Source organism: Cetorhinus maximus, chromosome 1 (genome assembly GCF_964194155.1).
Source record: "Cetorhinus maximus chromosome 1, sCetMax3.hap1.1, whole genome shotgun sequence".
NCBI classification, from domain to species: Eukaryota; Metazoa; Chordata; class Chondrichthyes; order Lamniformes; family Cetorhinidae; genus Cetorhinus; species Cetorhinus maximus.
Window position 1 is genome coordinate 26985141 of NC_135879.1, and position 25308 is coordinate 27010448.

The 25308-nt window shown below is 40.9% G+C and overlaps 1 protein-coding gene across 8 annotated transcripts in view; it reads right to left on the reverse strand.

The window, feature by feature from the left end:
* Positions 1–25308, reverse strand: part of LOC144678843 (ETS-related transcription factor Elf-2-like) — a 106131-nt gene that overhangs the window by 26873 nt on the left and 53950 nt on the right. For 6 of the 8 annotated variants that reach the window (XM_078538841.1, XM_078538833.1, XM_078538859.1 and 3 more), the window contains one exon: positions 5206–5319. In XM_078538841.1, the coding sequence (XP_078394967.1) occupies positions 5206–5319 (114 nt within the window). Of the gene's footprint in view, positions 1–5205; positions 5320–14420; positions 14512–25308 lie in introns of those variants that run through there. The other 2 variants (XM_078538883.1, XM_078538875.1) reach the window with 1 other exon arrangement.

Genomic DNA, 25308 nt, shown 5'->3' on the forward strand with positions numbered 1-25308 from the left:
AGAGGAACTAATTAATTTACAAACCAGAACATATACTCTCAGTAACCTCAGTCGCTCTTTACTTAATGCACTTTTGAGTTTATAGGATACATAAGAAAAGCAATCGCAAGTTTGTCATTGGAATCAGTAAATCATTTTTGCAGACACACCCACACATACAGTTTTTAAAACCATCAATGCAAATTTTATCACAATAAAACTTCAAAAAAATTAGCTCCCGTTTTTCAAAATTCGAAGAAAAGCTACTGAGCATTTTATGCTAGAAGGTAAATAAATCATTCCATCAATACAGTAACTAGCACTGATGTACACTGAAAAATTAGGTATACTACATATAAGTAGACTGTACAATGCATAGTAAACTCATGAGTAAGTTCAGAATAAGAGGAGAAGTAACAAGATGGCTACGAAACAGCAAACACGGAATATTGGGTAACGGTAGTTACTCAGACCAACAGAAGGTGGGTAGTGATGTCTCACAGGTATCGGTGCTAGGACCAGTATTACTGACTATTTATATAACCGATTTTGATTTGGAAATAAAATTTGCAGATGACATCAAATTGGCGGATATAATTAAAACAGAGGACAACTGTAACAATATACAAGATAACTTTTTTAAAAACTTGTAGAATGGATGTGTAGATGGTAAATAAATTTCAATATAACCAAGCATGGGGGTGATACATTTTGGTATGAAGAATAAGGAGAAATAACAGTCTAAATGGGGTAGAGAAGCAAACGGATCTTGGGGTACAGATCCACAAATCATTAAATGTAGCAATGCAAGTTAACAAAGCCATGAAAAGTACAAACAAAACACAAGTTTAGGAACAGAATTGAAAAGAAGTTATGTTAATATAGAGCCTTGATTAGACCTCAATACAGCCTTGGTTCAAACACAGACAAAAGAGCTGAACTCCAGAGGTGAGGTGAGAGTGAGTGAGTAGCCTGGACATCAAGGCAGCCGGGCAAAACTGGAGTCAATGGGAATCCGGGAGAAAACTCTCCGCTGGTTGGAGTCATACCTAGCACAAAGGAAGATGGTTGTGGTTGTTTCAGGTCAATCATTTCGGTTCCAGGACATCAAGGCAGAGTTCCTCAGGGTGAAACCCTTATTCTGGACCCGAGTAGCTTGGAGTTAATTAGGATAAAAATAGGCCCAACCATCTTCAGCTGCTTCATCAAAGAACTTCCTTCTATCATAAGGTCAGAAGTGGGGATGTTCACTGATAGTTGCACAATGTTCAGCACCATTCACAACTCCTCAGATACTGAAGCAGTCCCTGTCCAAATGCAGCAAGACCTGGACAATATCCAGGCTTGGGCTGGCAAGTGGCAAGTAACATTCGTGCCACACAAGTGCCAGGCAATGACCATTTCCAACAAGAGAAAATCAAAACGTCGCCCCTGACATTCAATAGCATTACCATCGCTGAATCCCCCACTAACAACATTCTGGGGGCTACCATTGACCAGAAACTGAACAAGACTAGCCATATAAATACTGTGGCTACAAGAGCAGTTCAGAGGCTAGGATCCTGTGAAAGTAACTCACCTCCTGACTCCCCAAAGCCTGTCCACCATCTACAAGGCACAAGTCAGGAGTGTGATGAAACACTCCCCACTTGCCTGGATGAGTGCAGCTCCAACAACACTCAAGAAGCTTGACACCATCCAGGACAAAGCAGCCCGCTTGATTGGCACCCACCCACAAACATTCTCTCTTTCCACCACTGACACAGTGGCAGCAGTGTGTACCAGCTACAAAATGCACTGCAGGAACTCACCAAGCCTCCTTAGACAGCACTTCCCAAACCCACGACCATTACCATCTAGAAGGACAAGAGCAGCAGACACATGGGAACACCACCAGCTGGAAGTTCCCCTCCAAGCCACTCACCATCCTGACTTGGAAACATATCGCTGTTCCTTTACTGACACTGGGTCAAAATCCTGGAACTCCCTTCCTGATAGCACCATGGGTGTACCTACACCACATGGACTGCAGCAGTTCAAGAAGGCAGCTCATCAGCACCTTCTCAAGGGCAATTAGGGATGGGCAATAAATGTTGGCCTAACCAACGACACCCACATCCCATGAGTGAATAAAAAAATCATAGCTGGAGTATACTGTACACAGTTCTGGTTGCCTTATTACAAGGATATACAGGTACTGAAAGAGGTGCAGTCAACGAAGATTTACGAGGATGATATAAGAACTGCAAAGTTGTAACTGTCAGGAAGGACTTTATGAACTGGAGCTCTTTTGGCTAAAGAGTGACAGAATAGAAGTCTTTAAAACTTTCAAAGGATTTGATGGGGTGGACTAGAGAAATCGTTTCCACTTCTGAAGGGGGGTGGGGAAGGGGGTTGGGTCAAGTGGTTACGGTCATAAATAAAAGATAGCCACTAATAAATCCAATAAAGAATTCAGGAGAAACTTCATTACCCAGAGAGCGGTTAGAATGTTGAACTTGTGACCACATGGAGTAGCTGAGGTAAACAGCATAGATGTTTTTACAGAGAAACTAGATAAATACACGAGGAAGAAAGGAATAAAAGGATATGCTGATAGAGTTTGAAGAATTAGGGTGGGAGGAGACTAGCGTGGAGCACAAACACTGGCATGATTTGTTTCTGTGTTGTAATTTCTATGTGATAAATGTTCAGTTCACAGCACGGCTCTGAGAAAAAGATCAGGTTTCACTGCTGGCTTTTTGAGAGAGGGGCCAAGATCTTCAAGTAAAACCACTAATGAAGGAAGAAGGGCACAAAAAGCAATTCAACTGACAAGTTTACTGTTGTGAAAGAGATATATTTCTGATTTTTTTTTTTAAAACCTTATTTTGGACCCTAGTAACTTGGGAGTTAATTAGGATAAAAATAGTAATTGAAAAATATTTCAGCAAGTATTTTTGAGCGATTTGTAGAAATGTGGTGGCCAGGTTAAGACAAATTCAGTCACTAATTTAAGTACTCAAAACTCATTGCTAATGGAGATTATAATGGAAAAAAAAGCTGACAAATATAAATTGATAGGCTCAGTGATTTTAAGCTGTAACTGTGAACAGGAAGCGCCATCACAACAGGCTATAACTAGTTGGGTCTCACCAGGATCAGTGCTTGGGCCTCGGCTATTTAAATCCATATCAATGACTTAGAGGAGGGTACCGAGTATAATGCATCCAAATTTGCTGACAATACAAAGTTAGGTGGGAAAATAAGCTGTGAGGACGCAAAGAGGCTGCAAAGGAATATAAGCAAGTTAAGTGAATGGGCAAGGACATGGCAGTTGGCATATAACATGGAGAAATGTGAAGTTAGCACTTTGGTAGGAAAAATAGAAAGCGGGTTTTTATTTTAAATGGTGAGGGTTTGGGAAATGTTGGTATTCATAGGGGTCTGGGTATCCTTGTATATCAATCATAGAAAGTTAACGTGCAGCAAGCAATTAGAAAGGCAAATGTTACGTTAGCCTTTATTACAAAGGGTTTGGAGTATAAGAGTAGAAAAGTTTACTGCAATTGTCTAGGGCCCTAGTGAGACTACATCTGGAGTACGACATACCATTTTGGTCTCCTTACCTAAGGAAGGATATAGAGGGAGTGCAACAAATGTTTACTAGACTGATTCCTGGGATGAGGAGATTTTCCTGTGAACAGAGTAAGAAGTGATTACATTGAAAAGTTTAAAATTCCTTAGGGTAGCTGATAGGAGGTTCATCGTGAGTGGGAAATCTAAAGCTAGAGATAGCTGTCCCAGAGTGAAAAGGTCAGCCATATACGCCCGAGGTCAGGACAAATTTCCTCACTGAAACGGTTGGGAGCCTTTGGAATACAGTACCCCAGAGGGCTGTTGGTCCTCAAGTTGCTTAATATATTGAAGACAGAGATCGATAGATTTTAAGATACGAAGAGAATCAAGGGATATGGGAATAGCGTTGGAAGGTGCAGTTAAGGTAGACGATCAACTATGTTCTCACTGAATGGTGAAGCAGGCTTGAAGGGCCAAATGGCCTACTCCTGCTCCTATTTCTATGTTATGTATAACAGAACGTCATGTCAGAACGTGAAAACTGCAATTATCAGTGCTCACACAGCAATTTTGAAACATAAAAACAAAAGAGGGAATTTCCAATAAGTAAAACCCCTTCAAAAATTGCATGTCAATTCCAAATTATTGGCTACACTCTCAGCCCTATTACTAAATTGTGTCTTTTTAATGGATACCCAAAACCTAAAATACCTAAACTTTGGTGGCATACCACCACCAAAAGTTAATTTAAGTATGTGAGAAACTTCCTAGATTGAGAGTATTCATATTTCAGTCTCTACTTCAATCAGACAATACCTGAAATCAGTCGCTCTCTCCCTTCCCCTCCCCACCCACCTACTTGGACACAAATATGCTTTAAGCCTCAGGAGCTTAACTTCCCTCAGACAACAGGCTGCTGCTGGCTGTCACATCGATCCCTGAAGTCCCAGCCTAGCAATTCATTAAGTGTTCCCTCTCAAGTGCTAGGTCATTGAGGCCAAGTGCTACCCTGCAACCTGGGCGAGATCAGTGAACAGCACACAACAAACATGGGCCTGGTTAGCTCAATTTCACCCCAACCTCTATCTGGTGAGCCAGGGAGGGAGAATCTTTTCTGTAAATTAAATTAAAATGTTAGAACATTTAAGAAAAAAAATACAAACTCTTTTGACCAATGGGTTATGAATAAACTTGGCAATTTAAGAAATTTTGATCAAAATTTCAGACGTTCCTGACCTCAATTAAAAATTACAACAGGAAGCATAAACAAAATCCAATTGGTCAATCTCCCCAAAAGTGCCCTGATAAGCAACGTGCATTTTGCTACAGATCTGAACACAACCTCTCCAAGACCACTCCAATATGGCTTTTTAGGTCAACACTGTGAAGTTCCAATTCTGTGATCCATAGACTGCCCTTCTGGACCATATTCTGCAAATTAATTACATCCAAGGTGGAATTCACCAGAGGCACTTTGCCCTAACTTTAGATAAAGAGGGGAATTTCCGTGACACACCACAAGGAGCTTTCGAGCGAGCGTAATTCAACACCAGAAGATTTTCCTTTTATAAGGGTGTTAACCTTTCCAACAGACCAATCATAAATCATGTTCAATAAATAGCGAGCTTGGGAAATTGGTTCAAAGTGAAAAAAGGTATGTGTACATACCACTGTTCTTGTCATCCCTCAGGCTGGTTGGAGAATCCATATGGAGTAGTGCCTCTGCCGCCTCGATAGTCTTATCTGTGCAGTGGACATGACTGCTATTGACAGATGCTTCCACTGTAAGATTAGAGTAACAGAGTGTGTAAGCAAAATTACCAGTTTGAGATCTTAAACCAGCAGAACACTGGAGACTGAAGTTTGCAATAAAATTCAAATTACAGACACGTCATTAAATACAACTGTTGACAAAATTACTAACACTACAACACTCCAAGAGTCCCTTCCCCCCTTCTCCAACACAAGATTGTCTAACACCAATTTCAAATTCCTGCCTACTTGCAGTCGGGTCCTAATTCACAACCTGCCTGTTGGACAACAGTAGTTACAAATACACGACTGAGAGACTCCAAGTGATTTGGAAGGAGGCAGAACCAGCTTGGTGAAGAGTGTACCGTTAAGCTAACAATAAAACTAAAATAGTAGCCTTTGTTCTGAAATATTCTTCGATTGGGATTGGGTAGTGGATTGGTGAGGGGCGGAATATGACAGTGCACAGCCAGTCAAACACACAGTTATTTCACTTCTGGGAACTAGGTTAGAATCCAAGCCAGACAATTTTCCGCACCTTTTAAGAATACTAGGAATTTAGACAATGCCTGAGCATAATCCATAGGGAGCAAAAAGATGCTTATGGCGCAGCACGAGTTGGTACTTGCATTTATGAAGCGACGTGAATGATACAGTACGGGAAATAGAAGAAAAGGCACTCAGGCATTTCTGAGGAATCAATGCTAAATATGGACGGCTTCCTGCTAACTCCGGATGGCAGAAGTAGAAAAGTGAGGAATTTTCCAACACTGATATCCTTCACCTTGTTGAGTGCAGAAGGAAATGATAAAAGTAGTAAGAATCCTTGCTCAGGATAAGCCTTATTTTTAAGCGGGTGTAAAAAAAACGAACACTGGCTCCTTCAAATAGAAGTTGACCTTCAAATCTTGTGTGACTTCCCTGGTTTGAAGCAAGGCATTTAGGCAATTATACATAGAAACAAACTGGAAATCCTTATGTAATGCTGCAACACAAAACAGATAAATGTACAAAAAAGCGACCCATGTTATTTGTGAAGAAAAATCTCACTGAATTATTGTGTCTAATCACTATTTACATTCTACCCCATACAATGAAGTAGTGACTTTCTAGTGACTGCACAGGAAACCACAGTATTTAGCACCCAGAATGCAGAGAAAAATCACAGTGCTGCACAAGAGTCATGCTGCAAATAAAATAATTCAAAAACAGGTTTAAAATGTTGCCTTGTGCCAGACAGCTGCCATAAAAAACCTTTCGGTTTTGTATTTGATCCATGTCAAACATCTTCAAAAAGGCATCCACGTACAGATGTCTTCAACATCAGTATTGTATTTACAATCGAAAACACAAACTCGAAAGAAAATATTGCTGCAGCTGTTAATGGATTTCAACTCTGGGATGCACTTCATTAAAGGCGACATCAGTGGTAATGAAATTCCTACTATAATTCTAAGGAAAAAGTGCATAATTGAAAAAATACTTACTACAAGTAGATTAACATTCCTGCCAGTCTGCCAAGACCATCATTCTGCGTGTGTGCAAACCAGCCAGGCTGAGGCTGTATGTTCCAGCCCACCTGCAGCCTGCTTCATTTCCCCCAGAAAGCACAAACTAATGAAGCAACAAGTGAGAGGGAAGGCAGTTCCTACTTAGTTGCTTTTAAGAACCTAGACACCACATATTTAGATCTACTAAAGGAGAAATGACAGCCAGCACCAAGATTCATACTAGCTTTCAAGATGCAGTAACCAAAATCAGTTTTCACCAATGCATTGCTGCTAGAAGCTGAAGAAACCTAGTTGCAAAAAGCATTTTGTTTCCCAAGGCATCATTAATCCTTAACAAAGAAATATCAGCAGTATATGTCACTTCAACTCTGACATATTTCCAATGTTTAAATGATAAGCAGAAAAACGTTCCCCTGCAATATATTTTCTATATTGTGATTTCAACCTCCGCTGCAAACGGAGACGTTAAAAAATAACCAGGAAATAGAGGCATGGAAAACTTTTAAATATCTAGTCTTTATCAGCAACTGACCAGAGTTTCAAGGGGAGCGAAATTATAGAGTACTGTAACTTTAAAATTAAACTGGGTTCAGATATATTTAATAAAGAAAATGCCACTATGTTTTAGTATCATTAAACTCTCACGAGGTGAAACTACATTGAAAGGTGGACTTCTTAGAAACACGGTAAAATGAGAATTGCAGCATTTTGCTTCAAAGCATACGCTACAGCATGAGATTATTCCCAAGTGATACAAGTGCAACTATGCATCCTTTTCGAACATTGTCTAGAAACTGTACCTCCTCCACAGGACAAAACCAGCTTGTGAAAGCGAGAAGTTGGGAGGTCAGTAGTAAATTGATTCTTCAAGGTAAAAACATGGATGAGGAATCTAACTGCTGAAATTAAGATAGGCAAGCAAGTAGGCAAAGTTCATGAGGTGAAAGAGCACAATCACGGTGGTGGACTGGGTGCGAGGTTGAAAGCTCAGCTCAGTATCAAAAGGAATGCCGAGGCTACACTACACACAAGTTCAGGAGGTTGATGGGGTCATCTCATTTGTAATACCAACAATAACCTTACTGAGACAAACACTTTGAAATATAAAACTAACAATGCATTTAAGATTCAATCCAGCTGGTTCTCCTGTAACACTGGCTCTGATTTTGCGGCAGGAATACCAGTGAGGCTTTCGGCGTCCACCCGAATTCAAGTGTAAATCAACAATGAATTTCAAGCGTCCACATGTGTGCAGTTAAACACTGAAATCCAGGTGTTGCTGTCCGAAAGACCCTGATACTCCAAAAGGTCCACTACACCAGCACCTCACCAATGACTTGGCATTGAAATACATGATGGTCATGAAGTTGTGGCACTTATCCACCACCCACTAAACATGCTAATAAGTTAGAGCTTGTCCGTTTAAGTCTAAGTGAATTTTTAAACACATGATAAGACTTAATTACTGCCAACCAACCTCTCTGGCAGTGAAAAGTAGCTTTTATAAACCTGGAGTCTCATCCCCCAACTGTAATTATTGGTGGAGATTTTTTTAATTAAAAATGTTTAATTTTTTCTTCCTGTCTCCACTCTCTTTCTCAACCCATCTTTCTTTCCTTCTCTCCATGTTATTTGTAATTGAATTAACTATTCTAACTAGCACTTCCTGGTTCAGACTCTGCAGCCTAGAATTGGCAGGAGCAGGTTTACTGAACACAGGACGGAGTTTCAATTAGTAAATCCAGCAGCTCAGAGTAGGGTTAGGGTTTCTCCTTATGTCATAGAGTTTTAGCACCACAGTGTGTGTCTTTTTGTTTTAAACAGGATCACTGCCCGGCAGAGACCTGATAAGTAAACAGGCTTGGCTCCCAGCTGGACATGAAGCACTGCTGAGAAGGAACCTGCATAACCAGAAACGTGGAGCGGGGAAGCAGGTAAACCTTGGTGGGGGAAGCACTTCTGCTCCTCCTGACCTACAAAGCAACGGTCCAGCGGTAGTTACATTTTCCACGAAGCAGCCCTCACCACCCTTGAACAGCCAGGTTTCCTAGGGTCTGGAAAACCTAGCCTGCCATGGTTAAACCTGTAAGTCACAGGTCAAAGGTGAGCCTCCAGCATTATAATGCACTAACCCCTCCAGTCTGGAATGCTTAGGAGCAAGTCATTTCTGGATTTTGAAACTTTCTGGATTATAGAATGACATTAGGACACCCAAGCACATGTGAGAGAGCTGGAAAACAGGATCAATATAAATATTTTACCTGAAACATAGAACAATGATAAAACGTTATTAAGCAGAGGCCTCAAATATTTATGATCCACTGTATATTGATGACGTGAATGACAGGACCGCTGTATTGTAGCCAGATTTGCTGATGATACAAAGATAAGTAGGAAAACAATTGTGAGGAAGACACAAAGAGTCTACAGAGAGGGGTATGGATGAGTTCAGTGAGTGGGCAAGAGCTTGGCGGGTGGAGTATGATGTGGGAAAAAGTGAGGTTGCCCACTCGGCAGGATCAGAGAGGTAGTGTCTTATTTAAATGGACAGGGACTGCAGAATGCTGCGGTACACAGGAACCTGGGTATCCTTGTACATGAATCACAAAAAGTCAGCATGCAGGTGCAGCAGGTGATTGGAAAGACGGGCGAAATGCTGGTCTTTATTGCAAGGGGGTTGAATTGTGGGGTGGGGATGCTTTGCTGCAGCTGTACAGAGCATCGGTGGGACCGCACCTGGAGTACTGTGCACAGTTTGGTCTCCTTGCTTCAGGTCGGATATGCTTGCATTGGAGGCAGTTCAGAGAGGGTCCAGGAGGCTGATTGCTGGGATGAAGAGGTTGTCTTGTGAGGAACAATTGAGCAGGTTGGGGTCTATCCTCATTGGAGTTTGAAAGAGTGCAAAGTGATCTTTTTGAAACATACAAGATTCTGAGGGGGCTTGACAGGGTAGATGTTGAGAGGATGTTTCCTCTCGTGGGGGGACATCTACAACTAGTGGGGACAGTTTAAAAATAAGGGGTTTCCCATTTAAGATGGTGGTGAGGAGAATTTCTTCTTTCAGAGATGGTTAATCTTTGGAATTCTCTTCCACAGACAGCACAGGAGGGTTGGGTTGTTGAATATATTCAACGCCAAGTTGGACAGATTTTTACCTGACAAGGAAGTCAAGGGTTATGGGTGGAACAGGCAGGAAAGTGGAGTTAAGGCCACAATCAGATCAGCTTTGACCTTACTGGATGGTGGAGCAGGCTCGACGGTCAAAATGGCCTACTCCTGCTCCCATTTCTTATGATCTTGTGATATAGTAATAAAAATTGCTTTGCTCATCCAACCAAAATTGAAAGTGGAAAGTGAGAAAGTAGCTGTTCATCAACAGAGAGCGCAGCTAATTCTGGGGCCAGTGTTTCATCCAGTATGCTGGTTGATGGGATTGCTCTTGGTGATGCTGATGGTCTATGTGCACAGGATTTTCCAACCTACTATCCCGATTTGTTGCAGCGCCTGAGCAGTCGAGTGGTGAGTTGCTTAGGTCTGCTCCAAATATTTCTGGACCACTGGTGTTTCTGAACAATAGATTTTCAGACTGGCGAGGTTACAGTGTATTTAAATAGCCAATCTGGGAGCAGGCTAGTTGTCTGCACCCTGTCCCTTTTGTGTTAAACCCAGAAGTTAAGTGTACTGGAGGGTAGTTTGAGATTTTAAAACTTATACAACTCACCGAACACCAACCCACCTGTCTTTGGGAGTTAGAATTTTCCCCTGTGCATCTCCATAAGGATTCTTCAAATCGGACTGGTTAAGGAGGTACACCATTGCTTGCTCTGCTCACAGGTCCCAGACCCCCAGTGGAAAGTGCTCTCTAATAATCACAAGTTCCAGTGCAAATAGCAAAGGGCAAGTGTCATGAGCTGTTAGCACCTTACATTTGCAAAATCCAGGCCAACAGAAATTTCACCAACTGTTGAAAGCTAAAGATTGATGGTCAAATGTGAAATTAAATACAAGCATGAGATCACTTGGTCTCAATGCATCAGGTAAGCACCGTTCTAAAGACCAGTCCAAAGCCAGAAGAGTGCAGCAAATCTGCACCATAAGTCAGCACTGATGCAATTGGATCCCATGCAGCAGATTCAGAGATGTCATGCAATTCTGCATATCCTAATGTACGTGCGTTTATTGACTGGGGGGGGGGGGGGGGGGGATGGAGGGGTGGAGTGAGCTGCCAAAGTTACAAACAAGTAACTATGCTTAATAGCTGACATCAATAACATTGCAATGGTTTGCACCCGAATTTATATATCAAGTCTTTTTTTTTAAAAAAAAGAGAAATCAGCCACTCTGCCAAGAAATGACACGTGGGCCAGAAATGCCAGGGTCAATTTGAAATCTGTTCACTGATCTCAGCCAGGGTACTAAAGTTGTCAGCAGCTGAGAGAAGGCAGGGGTGGAGGGAGGAGATCAGACAGTTCAGTATTCAGTAACACTCCAGCTCTCCATTCGAAAATGCACACACAAACCTGGGGTGAGGTCAGGTTCAAGCACGACCATAATAACCCCTTAAGTAGAATAGCCTGAAGCTACACATTGCGTCACCTTCAGAATAGCAACTTGAGCAAGGTAGTGAGTGGGGCACAACCAGGGCTAGCAGCCCAAGAGGCAAGAAAATTGACAAGAATAATTGATAGATCTCCCAACATTTTATCACTCAGATTTAAATGACTAACACGACTTTTTAATCAAAGTGAATATAACAAACTACGGATCAAAAACTCCTGGACTCTGGTCATTAAAAGCAGCCTCCATTTTACATAATCCATCTGATAAACTGCAATGAATCTTATTCAGAATTTTTAAAAAATGAAATGCTGATACTGACGATGGGACAAACTTTGTTTAAAGGGCAGCTATAAATACAGTTGTGTCGTTGACATTAAATTGGGCGCTGATGCAGGGCCTGCAGTTTTGGATTTCATACAGTAGTCAAAGAACATTAAGTCAGAGCAGTCTGCTGCTGCTCCCTCCCTCTCTCCCTTTCTCTCACACACATACACACAAGCTCGTATAGCAATGCCACCTGTTACAGATCAACACAACTTTCACCAAGGTACCCTGCTTGCGGTTGCTTCCATTTATGGGAATGTGTTGGACGCTAGATCTTGCCTGGTAGGGAATCAAGTGTGCAAATAAATATATTTGCAGTTTGCGCAAAGCGCAGCTCTTGCCTCTCCCACCAATGTGGAGCTGCAGGAGAGAAGTAAACTTTTAATCTGGGAAGGAAGACACGGAATGACCCTCCCTCGCAGAGGACGTGTTCCACTACACGCTTCCATTTGCAAACTCAAATCCGAACAGCCGCTGACATGAACTATTTTCACTAGCTTTCATTTTGCTCGCTATTTATTAAGCCGCACTAAAATAGAAGTTGTTCGAACGCTGAAGGGTTTGTAACGGTGTCACGGAGCACACCGACTGGACCTTGCAACTCTGCTTCCCTCGGGAGGAATATACCGCAAAGGTTTCCATGCGCCCTAAATCTACACAGGTTGATGCAGCATCTGGAACACGACGAACCTTCTTCCCACCCCAACCAGCCAATTATCTGTGCAGTTCCCCAAAATAAAACCAAGTGGCAAGTGTCCAACCTTGGCCGTCAACATTCAACACAAATCTTGAGTGCGGAAGTACCAAGTGCAGCGCAACATCACATTTCATTAATAAAAACAAAGTTTCATTTTCCGTACAGATCGAGTTTTAGACTGTACTTTTGTTAGATCTCTCTTTTTCACCAATAGGCTAATGTTGGATGTTATTGCCCGAGTGGAATTTAAAAATATGAACTATAATAAATCATGTTTGGGACCAGGACTTGCTTAAGATTGCTTTAGCTCCAGCAATGCTCGTAGTGTATGCTGTTGTTGACTTATAGCGGATGGTTTTCGTCATTTACCCTAAAAAAAAATAAACCAGTTGTTTGGGGAGGGGGGTCTCTGAACTTTGACTATGCACGAATACTATTCAAAATCACAAGTTCCTCGTCAGATTCATTTTTTTGGCGAAGCTTTCAGCAGTGTGCGCGAGGGATACTATTTAAGAGGAAAAAAAACTACGCATTGCACTGGTGGAACTGCCCTTCCTCCGTGAAAATAAAACATTTCATAGTAAACACTGTCCACATGGTTACATATTAGGTTAACCACTTCCTCTTCAGTGTTCAAAACGTCAGTTGTACTTTAGGTCGGTTAATTATCAGATTGCGCCAAATAAACGTAAAGAAGGAAAATAAAACCTCTCACCAGGCCAGGAGCCCAGAGAAAGTCTAACACTTTTCTTTTCCCAGGGGAGGTCTCTCTCTCTCTCCCTCCCTCCCTCTCAAATGTGTGGCTAAGAATCACGATTAGGATTCCCACTTTATTGGTTACAGTGACTGGTGCAATTGTCAAAACAGAGAGAGAAAAAAACAAGCCGGGGTTGCTCATCATTGACGGGAGGCTTTTCTTTGTCGCCTCCCTCTCCCCCTTCCGCGTCTTTGCAAGAAGATTCCGTTATTGAATCGCGCGCTTGCTGGGGAGGGGGCAGACTGAATGAGAAAGAAACCGGGGGGGGGGAGGTGTGGTGTGTGGTGGACGGTGGAAGAGCAGCAGCATCGGCGGCGGCGGGCGGGCGAAAGCGGAGACAGCGACTCACTTCCGTATTTACAGAGCCCTCCCCCTCAGTCGCCCGTTCCGCGCTTGCCCTTGGCCCCTGGGCGCGCAACCTAACCCGCTGGCCAGCGCCAGGTTCCATTCGAACCCCGGCGGGGCGTTCGCGTTCCAATTCCGAACGTCGGCCCCATTGTCTCTCTCCCTCCCTCCCGGGCCACGTTCCAATCGAACGTTACATTGTTCTCCCTCCTCTGAAAGAAAACCCTCTCCGGCGGCGCTTCCGCCATCAAGATTGGTTGCAATTAATAAAATGAATTACTTAACGTCAAGATACATTAATCCCTTCCCCCCCAAAAAAATTAACACCGCCCCCTTTCTATATGTATATATAGATATAAAATCTCATTGTTGAAGCGGCACGTTTGCTCCAGCAGCAATTTAAAAGCCTCAAGTATTTGCAGAGCGAGACAGCGTGGCAAGACGTCGGAAAGACAACAATCCACCAGCACACTTCCTGGTTCACTGCCTATTAATATAAACTAACGGCAAACGCGCGCGCACACACATACACAGGGAAGAAACGCATCCCTGCAAATCAAATCTCCCCGGACCACTAATCTCTGCCAGTTTGCATCGACCCAAATGTATAAGGATTTTTTTTTTTAAAAAAACAGCAAGTTTTATTCCCCCCTCTCCCCCTCTGGAAGATCAGGAAGAGCCCAGCTCGCCGTGCAGGTTGCTAACAAGGTGATCACTTCCTGATATCCCCTCCTCCTCCCCTCTCTCTCTCTCTCTCTCTTCCTTTACAGTAACGGGACTGAAAGCTGAGTGCAGTCTTGATATTTCTCCCTCTTCCTCCCCCCACCACCACACCACCACAGCCAACAACAACACCACCACCATCAAAAAAACACTGGGCGACCCCCCCTCCCGCCAGCATGCGCGGGCTGCAAAGTTGTGACGGACGGGTTTTTACCGGCTTGGATGAGTAAATCCAGCTGGTTTTTCCGACCCTCGTGAAGTGAAGTCGCCATCTTCTCTGCAAAGAGCAGCAGCTTCCCAGAGAGAGAGAGAGAGAGAGCGAGAGGGAGGGAGGAAGAGAGAGAGAGAGAGAGAGGGAGAGCTGATGGTATCACTGCGCAGCGACAGGAAATCTTTCACATACACGCAGCCGTATCCGTCCGCAGAGCCACACACACCAAACCACAACTTCCAACAAATCTGAGCCCAGGAGGAAGGAAGCAAGCAAGAAATTCACCCCGGGGGGGAGATCGATGCAAAATGTTCCTTTCCGTGCTTTTTTTTTAAATTCTTCTGCCTGCAATAGGATTGAGCATTTTTTTTTTTACCCCCCACCCCGCCTACCCAAGTAAAATAAAATTCAGCAGAAAGGAGGGATATAGTTTCTCCCCACATTTCAGGGGGGGGAGAAAAAGATCCAGATCCTCAAGACAATGATCCTGCTCTTGTTTCAATGGCAGCCCGCCTCTTGCAATTTATTGTCGGGTGTTTTTGGGCTTCCCTCCCACCCACAGTGGGATAGCAGGTCCGCAGACATGTCCTCAGCAGGGGCGGGCTGATTCCATACACATTCGGAACTGTCCCTCCCCGTTATGAAACTAATGTGGGAGCACCCGAGCGGCTGTGCAGCGCAAGCAATGGATGTTGATTTTTAAATATATTCTCCGCATTCAGACTGTGCACAACTGGATAAAGTCCTGGAATCACTTCCTGTTTCACCCCGAGGATATAGAAAGTTGCAGTGATTCAGGAATCTAGTTCGGGTCATTCAAGTGACTCGGGGAGGCTTCAGGTGACTCAGGATTGCCAGGCTTTAAAAATAAAACGAACTTTATTGCTGGAAAGATAGTATTTTTTTTGTTGTTGTTCTCAATTCTAGATATTTAACAGATCGATACCTGTTTCCTGTGGCATGTTGTTTAATTGCATACAAGTATTTTGTAGGAGTTGTGGGTGTGTGTGTGTTCTAACTTTAAATTGACAGCCTAACAGCCCATCTCCTAAACACAAGCGTTTCAATCACATCTTCGCCAGGCCAAAAAAAAGATTAGTTCACCTCTCTAGCACAAGAAGGTAACGGGAAAGCGGTTTAAACCTGCATTGTTCTTGTAAAGCACTGGGACTGGGTTTAAACTTGTGCCCCTACTCTGTGAATCCTCAAGTCACTTAAAAGGTGAAATGCTGTTACAGAGACTCTTGCAGAATGCCAGGTAGGGTTGCTGGTCAATTTCCACTTCCAGGTCAATCTGCACACTTCCCTCTCCGATAACAATTAAACCCCACTTGACCTCCGCACAAAAATGGCCACAGGAAGAGGAGTTGGCCATTCAGCCCCATTGATCCTGTCCCACCATTCAATGAGAGCATGGCTGATCTGTGACCTAACCCCCAAATACGCACTTGTACCCAATATCCATTAATACCTCTGGTTGGCAAAAATGTATCACTCAGTTGTAAAATAAACTGATCTAACATCAATTGGCATTTGCACCTTTTTGACAATTTAAAGTGTCTCATTAACTTCCTTAGCCTGAAATTTTAAAGTTTTTTTTCAATATCATACAGGAAGGAAATATTAGTGCTACATAATATACAGGCTGTTGAAGCACAAAGGTCACTGAACAGTAAATGGACAGATATTTTACTGAAAAAAGTGATCCATGTAGTTTGGTTGTATCGACAATTATCGCCTAATAAGTCAAACAAAAACAATAGTTTGAAAATTATTCATTTTGTTTCTATTTGTATTTAAAATATAAAGTGTAGAAAATCATATCAAAGTAGACAAATCCCAATTTCTGTGTCACAAGATATTCATGGCTAGAATAGCTCTATAGTAATTTAAAACGTAAAGTCATAGCCAACAATAGACCACACAATTACAAAATAGAAGTGTAACAGTACACGGATGTTTGCCAGTAGAGGCTTGATAAACTTCAGACAGAGCCTGAAGATTAGCATTCTGCTTATTGCAAATGATTTATTTATTAGCGTCAGCTGGGACTCGGCTGCTAACTCACTCACCTCTGAGCCAGTGAGTTCACCCCAGAGACTTGAGCACAAAATCTAGGCTGACACTCCACTACAGTAACTTGAGGGAGTGCTACACTATTGGATGTGTCCTCTTTAAATGAGAGTTTAAACCAAGACCTGTTCTGCCCAATCGTGTGGCTTAAGAGGTTCTATCGCACTATTCTGAAGAGCTGGGAAACACTTCAGTGTCCTGGCCAATGTTTATCCTTCAACAAATATCACAGATTATTTGGCTATTTTCGAAATGCTGTTTCCGAGACCTTGCTGTGTTCAAATTGGTTGCCATGTTTCTTCCATTACAATAGTGCCTTTGCTTCAAAAGGTGTTGAATTGGGTGTTAGGTACTTTGGGATTTCCTGCCATTACAAAAGATACCATATAAATCTTTTATATTAAGTGTCTTGCTTATAGTATCTGCCATTGCTCTTCCTTTCTTATTCCCAACTACAGCACACTAGAGAGAAGTAAGCAACTGTTGCAAGCTAGGTTAGAGGCAGGGGGCACTGAACTTTTTAAAAACAACGATCCTTACAATTTAAGTAATTGTACTCTTTCTATCTCTCCAGCATTAAGCTCTCTTCTGGATGCAAATTACTTTTAAAATGCAGTTTCATCTCTCCCTCAAAGAACGTGCCAACTCCAGAATGTTCACCAATTCTTATTTATTGAGAAGTTGAACAAACAAAGCCAGGGCTCCGAATTGCAGCCTGATCTACAACTATACGCACCCACTTATTCTAAGAATCCACTGAAATTACTCCCGGTATTAAAGGTGACAACACCTATTTAACCATGTGTTAACTAGGGAAGAGTGTTTAAATAATATATTAAAAGTTTTGCCCTTCTTGTAAATGTAACAGTCATTTGTAATTTTCGTCAAATTTATAATCATTCCCAAACCTATTCTAATTCACCCATTTTCCTTTGAAATTTACCTCTGGCAAATATATGACTCTCCACTGACTTCCAAGTGAACACTTCAAGCTGTTTCAATCAGCAAATGGGATCCTATATATTTCATAAGACCGCGATTTATATTGTAAATGGACCTACCCCGACACAGGTAGATGATCAGGGTGCAGCAGCAATAGTGGGAATGGGACACAACTGCCCTGTTTTTGCCAGGCAGGAGACATTAAAATCCATCCTAACATATTTGACCTTTGCCACAGGAGATTCCCTATTCTAAGGGAGAAAAGATTTGCATTTACACAGTGCCTTTCATGAGCTTAGGATGTCCCAAAACACATTACAGCCAATCAGGTACCTTTGAATTGCAGTCATTGTTGTAATATAGGGAAATCTGGCAGCCAATTTATGCACAGCAAGCTGCTACCTACAGCAATGTGGCAATGACCAGATAATTACTGACGTTAATGGAGGGATAAATTTTGGCCATTACTCTGCAGATAACTCCCCTGCTCTTCGTCGAATTAGTGCTATGGGAACTTCTATGTTCACCTGAGGGGACTGACACAACCTCAGTTTAACATCTCAACCAAAAGACAGCACCTCCGACACTGCAGTACACACTGGACTTATCTTCTCAAGACTCTGGAATGGGACTTGAACCCACAACCCTCTGATTCAGAGTTGAGAGTGCTACCACTGAGCCATAGCTGACACTGTAAATATACTTATAGTAAATAAATTGCATATAAAATTGTCACATAATTCATGTAACACCTTTATATCATGGCAAAATTACATGGCAGACTTTTTTTTTAAGTTTTTTGGATTTATACAAACTTTATTCTACCTCAAAACAAATTTCTTCCAGCTGTCTGGGTAGCATAACTTATTTACTGCAACTGATGCACATTTATTAATTGGATTCATTCACATCTCAGTTTGTTAGAAGAGCAGGAGGCTAGTAAAAACCAAATCACTCAAGTATTTGAAAATTCTTGGAACTCCTTCTACCTGCCACTTTTTTTTCCCCCACAGTAACTGAAATTACGAATGTAAGATTTTAAGTTTAATAAAATCACAAAAAATATACATTTTACAATAACATGATTAAACTTGCTTATTAAATTGCACTTGTGTGTTTTGAACAGCTTCCCCCAAATACCTGGGCTTCAAGTTTATATTTTGACTTTAGGTCATCAGTGTGTTAGCTTCATGCATATATTACAGATTAGAAGATCTTGCAGTATTAACATGTGGTATGCACAATTTCACCACTATACATCAGCAGGATTTTCTCACAGTTGTTTGTCATGCAACAGAACTTTTGACTCACTACCTTCCTTCCAAATGATTGCAAAACATACTATGGAATAAGTTTTTCTCTACAGCTATGGTTTAGATCTTAACTAACTAAGCTGAATTAAACTGCTTAAGTTTTACCTCAGAGAAAGCATCGCAGCAACTTTGTTATTTATACCTGTAGCTTGGACAAAATTTCTTTTTCTCAAAGCGAATCAATCAACTCTTGCTTCACTAGAATTAGGAACTTTTCTCTTTTCAGTGATGAGGTGAAATCTAATTTCTCAAGTAAGCTGCGGAATTTTTCTACTTGATCACAAGATTGGTACTGTGCAACCATCGAAAAGTGAAAGGCCAAGAAGGAAAAAGTACAAAAATCAGTGCAGAATAAAAATTAAGGAAGGGTAGACTTGCCTCAGAGGAACTGCGACAAAGCTTCACTCACTTGATGCCTGGAATGAGAGGGCTGTGCTATGAAGAGATATTGAGTAGAATGAGCCGACATACGCTTGGGTTTTTGAAGAATGAGGGAGTATTACATTGAAACATGTAAAATTCTTAGTGGGCTTGACAGGGTAGATAGTCTAGACAACAGGGGTCATTATATCAAGATTATTTGTGGGGGGGGGTGGGGGGTAAGCCATTTGAGACTGAAATTTACACAGTCATAGGATTGTGAATCTTCAGCATTCTCTACCCCAGAAAGCTGCAGATGCTCAGTTGTTGAACACATTTAAGACTGAGATTGATATATTGTCGTGCGCTAAGGAAATCAAGGGAAAGAGTGGGAAAATGGAGATAATAAATAAGTTCAGCTATGACCTTAGAGAATGGAGGATCAGGCTCAGGGGCTACATAGCCTATTCACATTTATTATCCTAATCAAAAAGACAGATAAACAGTGTATGGATGGAGATGCAAAAATTGTGTACTGTTGCTCCTAGACATCATCCTTCTCCATCCCAATTACAAACCCATGTTTACCTGCCTTGCCACTTATTCACAGCAGTCAGCTTCACTTTGACCAGCCTACGCGTTTTGGTTTCACCTACAGATAGCCTTCCTTATTTGTTCCCATCCCATCAGCCTTGGTCCTATCCTGAAGGAAATTTTAAGCACAAAACTCATTTCAATTACCAGGCTTGCTGGCTGTACAGTAGTTCAATGAAATAGCATCAACAGTATAGATTATGTGCTTCAGTCCAGGAGTGCGACTTGAATCCGGAGCTTCCATCCTGTCTAATATTTTTTTAGGGCATCTCCAAATGCAAAGTACCAAAGTTAGTCCTCCAGTGGATTATGCCAGCCCATTCAGCCTTTTCCCCCCCACCAAAATCATTCCTTCTTTCAGCTGCTTCCTTGCCTAATCTGACACAGTCACCCAACCCATCTGCTCTTGGTCTTTCCATCACTTGTGAGATGCTGACCTTTTGGCCACTTTTTCTAAACAGCCCCTTCTACCAACCATCCCACTCACTCTGTGCATTCAAGTTTAGCTCCAGTATTTATCACTGCTGTGCTTGTGGCTGTGGTAAAGCCACAGTAGATCCGTCAGTAATTTGTGTGTGTGTTGAGGTGAGAAAAGAGGAAACAGCATTGTGAATTAATTTCAAGTTCTGGACAATGTTATATATTGCTCCGTCTTCGGTTGCTTGGTTTACAAAGTCACCAGAACCCTTCTATTATGGATTTGTTATTATCAGGGAAAATAAAAGCAAATAAATGCCACTCATAATGAACGACTGTACAAGTTATGGAGGTCCATCATGGTATTATTTTCTACTTATTCAGACAAGGAACTGATTAAATAACCTTTTTTTAAAAACGCATTTTGGCTTCAATATAAATACATGAAGGGCAAATGCAGAGTAAAATCACCCAGCAATTTAACCAACACTTGCTCAAGAGTAAAAGTAAATATTTTGCAAAATTACAGTTTAATGGAGGCTATCATTATGATCATTTTACTGCACAGTTAAGCATTTCAAACACAGGAAAATATTGCTAAAATAAAAAGATAACACAATCTCACTGAATATAAGTACTTAATATACACAAGTCCTGGGGGGATTCAAATTGTCAATAGTCTTTGTTAACTCAAGGGGCATGAAAATGTATGCAATTTCTTAAGCATATGATACATCAAAACACCATATTTGTCAAGTTTCATTACTTGGTTTTAAGTTCAAATTAAAATTGAAATTTAGCATCAAAACCAGCTACTGATGGCAACATTGAGTTTACAAACTGCTCAATTAGTGATATATAATTCTCAAATTTATCAGCAAGAGCCATCCAAACCATCTGTACATTTAATTAACACAATGCTGCGGTGGCTTTCTTCAGGAGCAAGTGGAAAAAGATTTTCATTAAGGTTGTTAATTAATTACAAATTGTGCTATTTAAAATAATACATAACAGCTCCATTCACCAAGTTGATTAAACAAATTCACCACAGTTTTATTAAAATTGTTACCACCAAATTACTCTGTCGCCTTTGGTAGGCTTGTGGTCAGATCGCATCTGAAAACACCTCCATGTCCAAAAAAAGACTAGCAGCAAAACCACTGGCAGGGTTTAGGGTAAGCGATGTATTACACACAAGATTGACAAAGACTTCCTTTGCCATCAATTAAGGAAACTGCTTTTCCGCTGTGGTATTATGACACTAGACTAGTTTCCCCATTATCCAGTCATTAATTACTTCTTATTATTCACCACCATATTATGGCCACAACATTCTCAGCCTCCCTCTTGCTTTAAAGCCAACGTTGCTTGCTCACCGCGTCAAAAAGTAGCATTCTGCTAGCAGAAATAATAGCTGCAGAAACAGATTACCTTAGAATGATATTCTGGGGCATAAATCAAACATAGGTCATATTCTGCTAAGGGACAGAGTAGTGTCGGTATAGTAAAACAAACCGTATGACTGATGATAAAGTAGCATTAGGTAGAACAGCTAACATCCTAGGAAAAAAATCCAATTGTTATTTGGCATACAGTGTTTATATTGCACTTCTTCAAGGGAGACTACTGACTACAGTATGAGACACATCCTCTGTATATGGCTAGAGAAATCGGTTTGACAACCACTGATAGCAAGCTTTTAAATCAGTTAATGACTTTACTCTAGCACCAGTAAAACAGAGATAAAAGCAAAGAACTGCAGATGCTGGAAATCCAAAACAAAAACAAAAATACCTGGAAAAACTCAGCAGGTCTGACAGCATCTGCGGAGAGGAACACAGTTAATGTTTCGAGTCCGTATGACTCTTCAACAGAACTAAGGAAAAATAGAAAAGAGGTGAAATATAAGCTGGTTTAAGTCATTGGCCCTCTATCCAGCTCTACCTGTCCCACCCTTCCTTAAACCAGTTTATATTTCATCTCTTTTCTATATTTCCTTAGTTCTGTTGAAGAGTCATACGGACTCGAAACATTAACTGTGTTCCTCTCCGCAGATGCTGTCAGACCTGCTGAGTTTTTCCAGGTATTTTTGTTTTTGTTTTGTGACCAGTAAAACAGTCGCCAGGGTGAAGAGTAAACAGGAACAATTCTATCTTTTGGTAAAGCAACATTAACTGGCAAAAAGACAAAAGGTGATACATGGTCTTAAACTCATGAATATCGCTGCGAAATAACTATCATACCGGTGTTTCCAAGAAAGCCAAAGTTTTTTTTAGTCCTACAGGTTTTGAAGCATTTCTCCATGTCCTGTTCTCACAGCTTAGAAAGTACTTCTCTAGATTTACCTTTTCCATTCAGTTTACTGTTTCAATTACCTCAAAAAAAAAAGTCACTTCTCACACACTTTCAAGATTGAAAAGGGTTTTTTTTTAATCTTTACTTATAACTCGCACCTTTGACAATCGGGATCAGCCTCATGCACTGCCTCCAACTCTTGGACAACTCCCTTGTGTTTCAGTGACCAGAATTGGACATAGCATTCAAGTTATGTGCGATTTAGAAATACACACACACACCTGGCTTTTATCATCTTTGATATTTCTGAAACCCACATTACTTTTAAACTTTATTATTCTGTGGTTACTGGATGTCACAACTTCCATTTCTTTTATATTATCTGAGTTATGTCAAGGTGAACATTACCTTTTGCAGCTTTCCTGACATAAGGGATAAAGCAATAATGCATTACATTCACCAATCCTGACTCTAAACCACTTTTCCTAATTTATATTTGTTTGAAGTTACCCATTAAAATAACTCTCCTGTTCTCAGAACCCTTTCTATCTTTCTTATGCTGACATAATCATCTGTAGCATACCATGTTCGTTTTTTTTTATGCATTAGCAATTTCTAACTAGAGTGGTTAATTGTCTAGCATTCCAGCTCCCAGTTTTATACAAGGTTACATTTCCTCCTTTTCTATCTACTATATACCCTTATCATTATACCTGTTACCATTATCTTGAATATTGCTGATATTCCTATCACACATTCTAGTTCCTTGCTGCCACAACAATCTCTACTTTAAGCATCTTATTTTAAATACCTCTAACATTCAGATATTTATTGGAGTTTTGCCTTCTTTCTCGGACTTTTGTCTGCTTTCTCATTTTTAGTTCATGAATGGCTTTTGAGTTTATGTTCACTTTGCCTGTTGGTTACATTCTACCTTTTGGTAAGTTTAGTTTCATATCCAGCCTTCACCTACCCCAACCCCACCATACATCTCACAATGATTCGCAATAGTTGTTCAATATTCCTTACAAGATCATGGTTTTTCTTTGTTGAGGAGTAGTCCATCTTTCCTACACTAGCCCCTTATATTCTGAATATTTTAAACAATCGACAGCCATTCATTTACTTTCTCAATTATCTTAATTAATTCCTCTCAACATAATACCAGAAGTACGTCAGAGAACAATACTTTGCATCCTCTATCTTTGAATTTGGGACTTGTTCTTGAGACTTTATGAACTCCGATGTTATTTCCTACTAGGTCATTCATGCTTACACAAACCACCACTTTTAAGTTTGTTTATCTCTGTTCCCCTTCAACTTTCTCTCTCTCTCTCAATTTTCCTCCCCACTCAAATTTTTCTCCTTTTCAATTGTTTTTACATTTTTTGCAAAGTAGGAGACTCTGGCCTGGCCACATTTATCCCTATTTTCCCCAAGGTGATGGGCTTTTTCCTTGAATCCCTGTAGGCCTGGTGGCAATGGTGTTCCCACAATGCATGTTTGGTAATGAATTCCAAGATTTTGGCTCAGTAACAACAAAGGAAGGGCAATACACAGTCAAGTCAGGAAGGTGAGAGATATCTCCCAGTTACCCAATTTTTAATAGGTTTTAATTTACAATTTTAATTGATCTCACACGGCCCCCTTAAATTTCTCTTTCTCATAAGTCCTTCCCTTTTGATTCTGTTACTGTCGCCTGTTTCCCTTTTGAGTTTAGCTTCTCTTATCTGTTCTTTTCTTCTGCCAATTACTACCCATTTCAAAATTCCTTGGGATAGATTACCCTTTCTTAATTCTCCCGTTTCCTTTTGAATTCACCTAGTCTTGCTGATTTTCCATTCCTGTATCTCTTATATACCTTTAAAATCACCTCTCAGGCGTCTCCTTTCCAAACAAACTGTTCTCCAATCTTTCCTCATAACACAGATTTTAGAATATCTCCCTCGTGTCATAGTAACCTGAACTGAAAACAGTGCTCAAGGTGCAGTCTGACCAGAAGTATCGTACAGTTTGATCAAATCCCTCTGATTTATGTTTTGGTTATGTAGTTCAACATTTCATTAGTTTGTTGATTGCTGCTTTGTACCGCGGTATTGGACATGTCGAGCATCAAGCAAAAAAAAGACACCCGAGTCTCTGAAAATTATCCTGAGCTTTTTCAGCACCATTTATTGGGTGTGTCGCCTATATTTCCTGTGTGCGTGCCTGCAGTATTTACCTTTGTCTGCATTAAATTTCTTCGACCGTGGTTCTAATCCCACCCCCACTTCCCACATATTTTGTTTGAACCTTTCTGTAATCTGGGCTCCTGCCTCAGTTTCTAGTTTCAGAATCTGAAGAATCATATTGGACTTAAAACGTTAATTCTGTTTCTCTCTCCACAGATGCTGCCAGACCTGCTGAGTATTTCCAGTACTTTCTGAAGTGACATTGTAACTGGCTGCAAGCTGTGTAGTTCTTTTGCTTAACACAATTAGTATTTATAATATCCAATCTACATAGAGAACAAGGAGACAAAAATATATTTTATCAGCATAAATGGAAATTGGAAGGGTGTCCAATGAAGTGTGACTGGGAAAACATCTCCCTCTTTACTGCTATAACTGGCAATGTCATTCTCAAACTCCAAGGCTGTAGATACAGCACCATAATTGTGATACACATTTTCATTTACCTAATGGACTCAGTCTATAATGGAGGATAAACAGGGCAGCTCCCAGGTCTTGTTCATTGGAAAATGTCATATTTCATTAGCGATCTTAGCCGTTTGCAACTAACATGTACAATAAATCCTCACTTAAAATTGTCGCTGCGTTCCTTAAAGTTGTTTCACTTAAAGTTGTGATTTTAAGTGAAATATTGGTTTCCATAGGAATCAATTGTTAAAACTGTAG